Source organism: Mercenaria mercenaria, chromosome 15, assembly GCF_021730395.1.
Source record: "Mercenaria mercenaria strain notata chromosome 15, MADL_Memer_1, whole genome shotgun sequence".
NCBI classification, from domain to species: domain Eukaryota; kingdom Metazoa; phylum Mollusca; class Bivalvia; order Venerida; family Veneridae; genus Mercenaria; species Mercenaria mercenaria.
The window spans coordinates 24,404,085-24,415,240 of record NC_069375.1 but is presented as its reverse complement, the minus strand read 5'-3'; the positions used below and the strand labels follow the sequence as shown (position 1 = coordinate 24,415,240).

Sequence of the window (11,156 nt, the reverse complement as noted above, 5' to 3'; positions counted from 1 at the left end):
CTTAAACATGCATTCAAGATTTTGCTTTAGTCTGTCTGTCATCTTCGCATTAATGATTGTATGCGATCCAAAGAAGATTTTCGACTTTTTGGAATTATCTGAAATACCAGAAATACAAAATCCTTTTGTATGCGGATCGGTTAACCAGTGTCGTGGATGCGAACACTGTGATGATATGTGTCGATTTTATAATAATAATTGCTGCAAAGGAAACAGCACACAATTGGTACCAAGTCTCGAGAAATGGCAATATTCTTGTATTAGGACTTTTCCTGATATGGAGACGACGGGATTAGACTGTTGGAATACTGGTCAGGATGTTCAAGGTGTATTCATGGTTGCAAAATGTTCAAAGTACTGGACAGATAGTGAGCAAATATTCAACTGTGAAGAGAACTTTGACTCACTTTTGTCAAGAATACCTGTATATGAAAACAACAGTGGTCATATCACTTACAAAAATATATATTGTGCTCTTTGTAATGATGTAGACATATAAAATATAATATTTTGGGAATTCGAGGTACAATGTAATTTTTCGGACAATTTAGATATTGTTACAAACTTTGACAAAAACGCATGTGATACGTATTTATTTCCTACTACTAAATATCGGACGTGCGCCACAGTCGTTGTACAAACATGCTCTGCATTTTATTCTAATTTTAGCATCTATGATATCAAAGACAGGTGTGAAAAGGGACAGACGGGACCTGTATATACTAACATTGTTTATGGTTTTAAAGCTTACAAAAACGAAGATTGTTACATCTGCAATGCATTAAATCTAACCGAGTTTGATGTTAGAAGATATTTCAGCGGATTTGAGCAGTTTGGAGTATTGAAATGCGACAGACCAAATACATGCTATACACCAATTCCGTCTTACAGTTTAAAGCGGTTGGTAAATCTAAATATCAGGAATGCACGTGATACTATTTTCTTATTGGGCAAGTCGGATGGAGGAAATTCAACTTGCAACTTATCTGAAGAAATTTGTGCGAGCGAAGTATGTGAATTTGTCGAGATACACGAGACAGAAATATCGTTCAATGAAACAATTCTTTATTTAAGACCCCTTAATGTTTACTTTGCAAGAGATAAGTTTTATATAAATGGTACTGACGCACATGTTTGTCTCGATAAACATCAACGTAAATATTTGAGACAGGAAGCTTCTGAAAACATACTCGAGAACGCAATGACGTTTGCTGGCTTGCTTGTTTCTCTCGTTTGCTTGTAAGCCACACTTTGTCTTTACTTATGTTTGAAACAACTCTGTAATTACCACGGAAATATCATGATGAACCTAATGGTTTCATTGTTTTGCGCACAGTTATCTTTCCTTGTTTCATTCTCCTTTCGAAATATTAAGACAGCATGTATCACATTTGGAATTTCTACACATTATTTTTTCCTTGCAGCATTTTGTTCAATGAATGCTGTTGGGTTTGATTCATTTAAAACTTTCTCAAATCTATTAGTACAAGGCTCCCGCGGTACACCTGTCCTGTTAGGTATATTGTATTGCTGGATGGCTCCCTTTGTTTTTGTTGTGCCCGCTGTAATTCTTGATTTCGCCGACTTGTCTGAAAGTCCTTACAGACCACAATATGGAAATGGTTCTTGTTGGATAAATTCTTCAAAGGGTTTGTTGACTTTCGTTTTCATTCCTTTAGCCGTTTTCAAACTGATGGATATTTTGCTGTATGCAGTTACAGCTGTAAATATAGCAAACGCCATTCGGCAAGGTTCAGTTCTAAAGAAAACCCAGAACAAATGTACATTTTTAATCAATCTGAAACTGGCTCTAATCATGGGTCTGACGTGGCTGTTTTCATTTCTAGCAACTTCACTTGACAGTTCTTTTCTTTAGTACTTATTCATTCTGTGTAATTCCCTGCAAGGTCTGTTCATTTTCTTAAGTTTGACCTGCACAAGTAATGTCTGTAACGTAATAAGAAAGAAAAGACAGAATGTGTTTACAGATAGTAGAAATAAATTGCCTTCAAACTCGACTAAACTTCATGATCTGTCTGACCGACGAGATTAAATGTGTTATTTAATGTTTTTAATTTAAAACAATTTTCACTGCACATGTGTATATATATATATAAATTTAGACCATTTTTAAAAAGTATATGCTAGCACCTTGGTTATACAGAAAAAAACACACCAGTAATAATAAAACTTTTATTTCGAAACCTTTTCTGCAAATACAATTGTGATTATGTGTGTATAAGTACTGTACATAACCCGCCCGCTTAGCTCAGTAGGGAGAGCGTAGCGGGGTTGTGAATTTGATCCCCGGGCGAGGCATATGTTCTCTGTGACGATTTGATAAAAGACATTGTTTCTGAAATCATTCGTCCTTCACCTCTGATTCATCTGGGGAAGTTGGCAGTTACTTGCGAAGAACAGTTTTGTATTGGTACAGAATCCAGGAATATCGGTTAGGTTAACTGCCCGCCGTAACATTACTGAAATACTGTTGAAAAACGGCGTTAAACCTAAAACAAACAAACAAAAGCACTGTACATTGTTCACATTTAACTAAAACCGTGTTGTTTTCTTTCGGCATGTATATCACTGGCTAAATATCGATGAGCTGCAAAGTAGCCTATTACCTAGCACGGCCAAATTTTCCTAGATAACTTAACCGACCCCTCTCTACACAAACAACGTTTTCATAAGTAAAAAAGGGCATGCATATACGTTGAAATTATGTAATAAAACTAAAAAACACTTGACGTTTGACGTCATTTGTGATCCGGATTTTAGCAATGATTAAAGAACAGAAAAATCAGTACTGACAGAGAAGTTATTGTTGTTTTGAAAATCAAAAATCTTAGTTGTATCGACAGTCTACTCCGATTTCAATGTTCTATATAAAATCGTATAGATCATTTGTAAAAATGGGAACCGGCTTACGGAACGTCGGTGGTTCTACCCAGATGCCCGCCCGTGATGAAATAATGCACGTAGGAGCACCTAGGGTCTTCCGCAACTATCAAATCTGGAACGTCGCCATATGACATATAATTGCATCGGTGCGACGTTAAACTCAACAAAACATTTGAAAAAAATACTAGTGTGTAACATGTTTTGTTAAAATATTTCATTATTATGAAAGCAGTTAATGTTGTGGCTTAATGTATCATTATCATTTTAGAGTTTAATTAGAAAATGCTTTTTTAAAAAGCTGTGAAATAAACAAAAATTTCAAGTTGGAAAAAGTGCAGACATTTTGGATAGTGTTGCGTAATCGATTTTTTTTATTCTTTTCATGTATAATTATATTTACAAACATGTGCTGTTTTGTGCAGTATGTTATGTCTGAGTATTTATTTGTTTGTCACTTTTGTATATTTTGACTATTTTAAGCAATTCTTAAGAGAGTTCAGAGTTTGAATTAGTTTGTCAATTTTTGTATATTTTGACTCTTTTTGCAATTCTTGAGAGAGTTTGAGTTAGCTTTTTCACTTTTTGTATATTTTGACTATTTTTTACAATTCTTGAGAGAGTTCAGAGTTAGAATTAAATTGTCATTTTCGCAGATTTTGACAATTTCATGCAATTCTTGAAAGTGTTCCGAGTTTGAAATTAGTTTGTCACTTTTCTATGTTTTGACTTTCTTGTAATCTTGATAGAGTTTGAATTAGTTTTGTCACTTTTTGTTCATTTTGACTACTTTTTTACAATTCTTGAGAGAGTTCAGAGTTTGAATGAGTTTGTCACTTTTTGTATATTTTGACTATTTTCGCAATTCTTGAGAGAGTTCAGAGTTAGAATTATATTGTCACTTTTTCATATTTTGACAATTCCATGCAATTCTTGAAAGAGTTCAGAGTTTGAATTAGTTTGTCACATTTTATATCTTTTGACTATTTTTTACAATTCTTGAAAGAGTTCAGAGTTTGTATTTGTTTGTCTTTTGTTTTGTGTATTTTGACTACTTTTTGCAATTCTTGAAAGAGTTCAGAGTTTTAATAAGTTTGTCACTTTTTGTAAATTTTGACTATTTTTGCAATTCTTGAGAGAGTTCAGAGTTTTAATAAGTTTGTCACTATTTTTTTAAATTTTGACTATTTTTGCAATTCTTGAGAGAGTTCAGAGTTCGAATTAGTTTGTCACTTTGTATATTTAGACTATTTTTGCAATTCTTGAGAGGTATCAGAGTTTGAAGTAGTTTGTCAATTTTTGTATATTTTGTCTATTTGTTGCAATTTGAGAGAGTTCAGACTTTGAATTTGTTTGTCTTTTCTGTTGTATATTTTGACTATTTTTTTGCAATTCTTGAAAGAGTTCAGAGTTTTAATTAGTTTGAAAAAAATACTAGTGTGTAACACGTTTTGTTAAAACATTTCATCATTATGAAAGCAGTTATTGTTGTGGCTTGAAAGAGTTCAGAGTTTGAATTAGTTTGTCACTTTTCGTATATTTTGACTTTTTTGCAATTCTTGAGAGAGTTCAGAGTTAGAATTAGATTGTCACTTTTTGCATATTTTGACAATTTCATGCAATTCTTGAAAGAGTTCAGAGTTTGAATAAGTTTGTCACTTTTGTATATTTTGACCTTTTTTGTAATCTTGATAGAGTTCAGAGTTTGAATTAGTTTGTCACTTTTGTGTTTTTTGACTATTTTTTTGCAATTCTTGAGATGGTTCAGAGTTAGAATTATATTGTCACTTTTTTCATATTTTGACTTTTTTTGCAATTCTTTAGAGAGTTCAGAGTTTGAATGGGTTTGTCACTTTTTGCAGTTTTAGTTGCAATTTTTGAGAGAGTTTGCACGCAATTTTAGACAAAGTTTTCCCTAGGGAAAGACAGGAATATCTATCCCCGGCGCGTGCTCGGACAAATGTATACTTTCCCCGATAGGTAGGCAAGAAAGGTGTTTGAATTTGTTGGACTTTTTTTGTACATTTTGCTTATTTTTTGCAATTCTTGAAAGAGTTCAGAATTCAATTAGTTTGTCACTTTTTATATATTTTAACTATTTTTTTGCAATTCTTGAGAGAGTTCAGAGTTTGAATGAGTTTGTCACTTTTGTATATTTTGACTATTTGTTGCAATTCTTGAAAGAGATCAGAGTGTTAATTTGTTTGTCAACTTTTGTGTACTTTGACTATTTTTGCTATACTTGAGAGAGTTCAGAATTTGAATTAATTTGTCACTTTTGTATATTTTGACTGTCTTTTGCAATTCTTGAGAGAGTTCAGAGTCTGAATTAGTTTGTCACTTTTGTGTACTTTGACTATTTCTGCTATTCTTCAGAGAGTTCAGAGTTTGAATTAGTTTGTCACTTTTTGTATATTTTGACTAGTTTTGCAACTTTTGAGAGAGTTTTATCTATGAAATGTTGATTTTATCTTTACTTTTTCGTTGGTTTGGCTTAGTAAATAAAATTTATTTGAGACTACCTTTTGAAACAAAGAAAATACTCATTTGGTATATTTTATAAACAAATAATGTTTACAATTATTTTGTAACAATGGTATGGTCCTGTTAAATCACCACTGCTCCTAAGTATCTGCTATTAATACACCTTATTTAAGGGGCAAATTTTAAAATAGATTTTCCCACAAGTACATATTCATTTGAGAAGTGTCATTTTATAATGTGACTGATTTTATAATGTGACGTCATTGTTAATAGTTTACAGAATGTTTACCAGTGTCTGTGTGAATCTTCTCTTGTTGGTGTTTTTGAAGTATATCAAATTAAATAAAGTATCTAATCGTGTTTGTATGTTACAGTTTTAAAAGTAACATTTTTATCTCGACGTAGAGCTATTGCATTCGCCCATTCGTCGGCGTCAGCGTCACGATGTAATCTGTTATCTCAGTACCCACAGATGGGAATGAATTGAAACTTCACACACTTGTTAACTGTGATGATCTGACATGCACTGCACAGGTTATATAACTCTGTTTTGTATTTTAACAAAACTATGCCACCTTTTCGACTTTAGTGTTCATTCAGTTAACTTTCTTTAGTGATAAGGCTGTTGAATAGTCGAGCGGAGCTGTCCTGCAACAGCTCTTGATCTGTATGTATATGCTTAACTCTTTAATTTCTAGAGTTTGAAAGGACAAATCTCCGCTTTGGAATAAGAAAGGTAAAGTTTTGGTCAAGTAATTTAAATTCAAGAACCGGACAACAACCTGCTTTTGTCAGTTACATTAATTTTGACAGTTATGTTCACATGCCTTTAGATGATATACACGCAAATAATATACATTCTTATTACGACGGACAGGATTTTCCCGACGTTTAAGCCACGGGGTGTCGGATGACTCACGTGCTGTAGTGTTTGAAGGAATGAATGCGCAAATTCATATGCTACAATAATAAAATAGCTCTTAAAGAAAAATGGTTCGTTTTATTTTATTTCTTCTTTTATTTGATGAATACGGTATGAAGGAAAAAGAATCTGTCACTGGTGGAAGCTGCTGATTGAAAAATCTGGCTCTCTGGTAACTGTTTTTGCGGTAACTTGGCCCTACAAGCGAAAGATTCTTATAATCTAATGCACTGCAAGACATGCTAACGGTTTCGGATTAAAATTGCTGTCCTTGTGTTTTCATTTTTTGTTGTATATTATAATCATTTATTTATCAAAACTCGAAGGGTGACAAATATCTTGATCCTATGCAATATACGACTATGATAGAAATGTGTCTCTTCTCTTATATTATGGCATAATTTTCGCTGAAAGGTGCATGATCGCTCACAAATTTTCATTAAGGTGGTAGGTTTTCAAACATAAAACAACAAATAGAAATTGAGCCGGAATAAAACTGAATCGAGCGATTTTATTGTAATTCCACCGTCCCAACTTGTATAAGGAATCAATACGATATGACCTGTTGTTACGGAAATATTCATACTTTTTGACGACCTGAAGGTGTATTGGGGATAGACGAAGCAAATAAATTACTACACCGGGGATAGTTTTTAAGTGGACTGAGGATAGTAACGATGTATCTTGAACAACGCTACTGTGACAATGATTATCCATTGCATACGCATTTTTCCTCTACACAATGCCATATGGATATGGTTTCGACGTTTTTAATATTGAGGGATGAAAGTGAAACTGTTCTACGTGCTTCTTTATCTTTATAAACTTAGAGCAATTTCGCTCTGACCCCTTGATATGTGTTTGTTTGCCGATTTAACAACTCTCGACTCGCAAATATTTGGATGGCACATTCAAATATAGTTCTGGCTAACATAACTTAACTGGCGCTGTATTTATTTTCTTAGGATCGCGCTATTATATCAGAGATCAAAAACATTAAATGAACATCTCTGAAGTGAAGAAATACTGTTTTCAGCACTTAAACCAGTCCGTTTTTCCCTTCGTCGTGTGAAGAAATGTTGGCTTGTCTAGGGAAATGCGGTCCGAGGAACACAAAACGTGTGACTATTAGAAGTTATATGGTATTTCTTTTTGTAAATCACATAGGTACGTTTCTGCACACAAAAAGTTATCAGTAAGGAATGAGATATTGTTATCAAACTTGGTACACGTGAAGAGTTTTCAAAGACCGTGTTATGCGGTTTGGTAACTGGGATTGATTCTTCTGTTACTCTGAACAGAAAAATGGTTTCTGCTCGTTAACTTCTGTGAGAAATTAGGTATTGTGACCAACCTTGATATTTAAGCAGCTTGCATATAGATCGTTGGGTCAAAGCCATTGTTTCTTAAAGCAAAAGTACGGTTTTTGCTCAATGATTTCTTTTAGAAATAATGCGCTTTTACTGAAAATAGGTAAACAGTTTCAGCTTCATAATTTCATTAAAGAGACGATAGTGATATTCATTTTGTTAAATATTACACCTTTTTGTGGACAAAAAATTCAACGTAAAATCGTTCTGCGGAAGATAACAATTCATTGCATATGTTTCTTTTTAATAATTCTATTCTCCGGTGATATTTCTATGAAAGTATCAGAATGTTTACTTAATCACGTATGCAGCAACAAAATAAATACTGTTTAATCCACCTTTTGCGTAACAAGGTTTTGCCTTGATTTCTCTATACCATTGATATTATAGATGTTTATGAGACTTCTAGTATATCTAAGTAAGCATAAAAGCAACGTTTCCGTATATAAATGCAGATTTCGATGTTCTTTTTTTTCCAAAATTGTGATTCTTTACATACGGAAGCATTAAATGTTTCTTAAATATTCAAAAAGGTCCTACTTCCACCCTCGGAGACCTTTAAGATAATGTGTAGTTGGTATTTGAATCTTGATGAATAAAGTCTGAATTTAGAAAAAACCCTGTTACGGATAACTTACATCAAACATTAGTCTTGGATCATTTTATAGATGTATTATTTGTCATCTCATTGTGGTAAGATCATGTAATTATTTAGTGACAGACATACGTATGAGAAATATTTCAAAAGACTGGAGTAAATAAAAAGGCTCGAAACAGACATACATCGTACATAAACAGTACAGTGTACCTATCAGCCAGAATACTAGATTTTCATCCCATTTCACATACTGTCCGCAGTACACAATTGTCAACTTGAACACATCCTCAGTACATAACACGGTTATCCTTAGTATAGTACGATAAATATTTCTAAGGGTATATCCTTAACAGTTTAAAAGTTACAAAGCCAGTTTTTTCAACAAAAGTAGTTTGGTCATTGCTTGTAAAATCGTACGATTAGGAATTTTTATTTTTCAAAATATTTCATATAAATAACAATATTTGTCGAAATTCTTTGAATTTCGAGGTGATCAACTCGGATTAAAATAGCATTTTCATGGTCTACTAACTCGTAGGCATTACACAATACACCATAATCCAAATTTAGCATTCAGCTTTTAGATTTAACACTGGTTTCATGTACGGATACGGTAGATAATACATCAAGATCTTAGTAAAGAAAAATGACTGCACATCTGTTTGTTTACTAATCACTTTATGGGCTATATCTGGTGTCCGTTTCCCCACCGTGATACATATTTAGTCTGTTGAGATCAAGTAATCTATAATAATGTTTATTTCTTTCTTCGTAACGAAGCTGATATTTTCTCAGAAAAGCCTTTTCTCTCTAGGCTCATCTCAACAGACTTATAAAATGCGATTTTGAGGTTACATAATGTCTTGAAGAGCGATTTATTACTACTTGTCAGAAGCCACCCTAAACCCTAAGCTACCAAATAGGGATTCAATCAAAGGGTTTGTTACATCACTTTCCAATTTCATGGTGATTATTAGCTAGGCAGAAATCTGTCGAGTTCAGATCGCATTTGTCCAGTCGTTAGAGTCAGAGATAAGAGATATTGTAAATTTTTTTATCAGAAAGTGCTATTAGAGAGGATTTTATGGTAAAGATATTTTATTTAAAGGACTCTAACGACTGATTCGAGTCTACTCATTTTGTTGAAGTCTACTTTGATGTAATAAGTAATCACATATCAGAAGTTTGTGTCAATGCTGTTTGGCCATCTGTTAACAAATTCATTGATACTGTCCTCTACTAGCATGAAAAGATTGATGAAAATGCAAAATAGTTATACCAAGCTTTTAAACTACGAGAACAAACTCTTGAAGATCTAACTGCTTCTTAGATTTTCAAGTATTGTATAAGCACTTACCTCCAGATTTTGGCTAAAATAATATTTCTTTAAAATTGAAATCTGGTCATATTATGAACATTAAAACATAAGATTTTGTTTCTAAACTATCTTAAAATGATAAATCAAGAAAATAAAAACGGAAATCGAACCAGAGCTGTCTCGCCAATAAAAAAAATCCTGCGTTCTTGAACAATACACCACGGAGGAATACGTACTTGTCGATCGTTTAATATATGTAGAGCTTTATAATTAAGGCAGTTTACCTCCGATACCCCGTTACAAACCTTTCAATGAATGGAAATTTTAGTAAAAAGAGCTAATATATTTCCATAACATATAATCTGTCAGTAAGTAAGTTTCAAAGCCTTCTTAAGAAATATAGCAATAATTTTCTGATATCTAAAAAAAAATCTTCTATTTTGTTGTCGTACGATCTGGAGGTCAGTGACTAAAAATAATTGTTGAACAGAACTATATTGGCCTGCAGAAACAAGACCATTTTGTTTGATTTAAAACAGCAAGTAGCAGCAGAGCCGTAAGTAATTACAAGCCAGTATCTCAAATATGAAAGTATGTGATTTAACGGATCTTTTCAGATCAAGGTCAAACTGAATATTGTTTGAATTGCGAAAATATGGTTTTATATCAGTATGATGTATTGACTTTTGAAAAAAGATATCCGGAGAAAAAGCGAGCCTGTTGTATTGACTGATATTTAAATGAAAATAGACACATTTTTGGAGAAATGTTATATAAATTGGAATCTCATGATTAAGGTTGGAGATTAAGTGCGTTTTTAAACTGGTACTTATAAGAGATTGTATCTGTAAAATATGCTTATATACTCATTGTGTTGAATTCTACTTTGTGGTAGTAAGTATTTACGCATTAGAAATATTGATGTTTTACCACTACAGGCAAGAAAAGATTGATAATAAAATGCAAAATATATAAGCTAAACTTTTAAGCTACGGGAACAAACTAACTGCTTCTTAGATTTTCATGTATTCTTTACTTTATTTGTTGAATGTACTATATTCATATCGTATTGAAATGTTCTATTTTGTTTTTATGTATTAACGATTTTTTCCCGCATACAATTCTGTACACGTATGTCTTGACCATTACTGTGGCAATCGTTAATTTCCGTTCGTTTGCGTATTCTCCGTATCCGATTTCTGCATTCTCCCGATGTTATGAACTTAATGACAATCGTTAATTTCCGTTCGTTTACGTATTGTTCTGTTAATTTACTGGACTTAATGACAATCGTTACTTTCCGTTCGTTTACGTATTGTTCTGTTAATTTACTGGACTTAATGAAATGACAATCGTTAATTTCCGTTCGTTTAAGTATTTTTCTGTTAATTTACTGGACTTAATGACAATCGTTAATTTCCGTTCGTTTACGTATTCTTCCGTTGTTATGAAAAATGATTTTCTCTTACGGCCATAGAATGACAAAATCGCATGCGGAGGATGCGTTAATTGCACCGAAAGTGCCTATCGTCATCACGGGTCGACTACCTTAAAATAAGATTA

The 11,156-nt window shown here is 32.9% G+C and overlaps 1 protein-coding gene across 1 annotated transcript; it reads left to right on the top strand.

Annotated features, from left to right (window-relative positions):
- LOC128548737 (G-protein coupled receptor Mth2-like) lies at positions 1–3,817 on the top strand. The gene is made up of 2 exons (XM_053524131.1): positions 1–479; positions 1,245–3,817. The coding sequence occupies exons 1-2, from the start codon at positions 8–10 to the stop codon at positions 1,874–1,876; spliced, it is 1,104 nt and encodes a 367-aa protein (XP_053380106.1). The 5' UTR covers positions 1–7; the 3' UTR covers positions 1,877–3,817.
- The last annotated feature ends 7,339 nt before the right edge of the window (positions 3,818–11,156 follow it).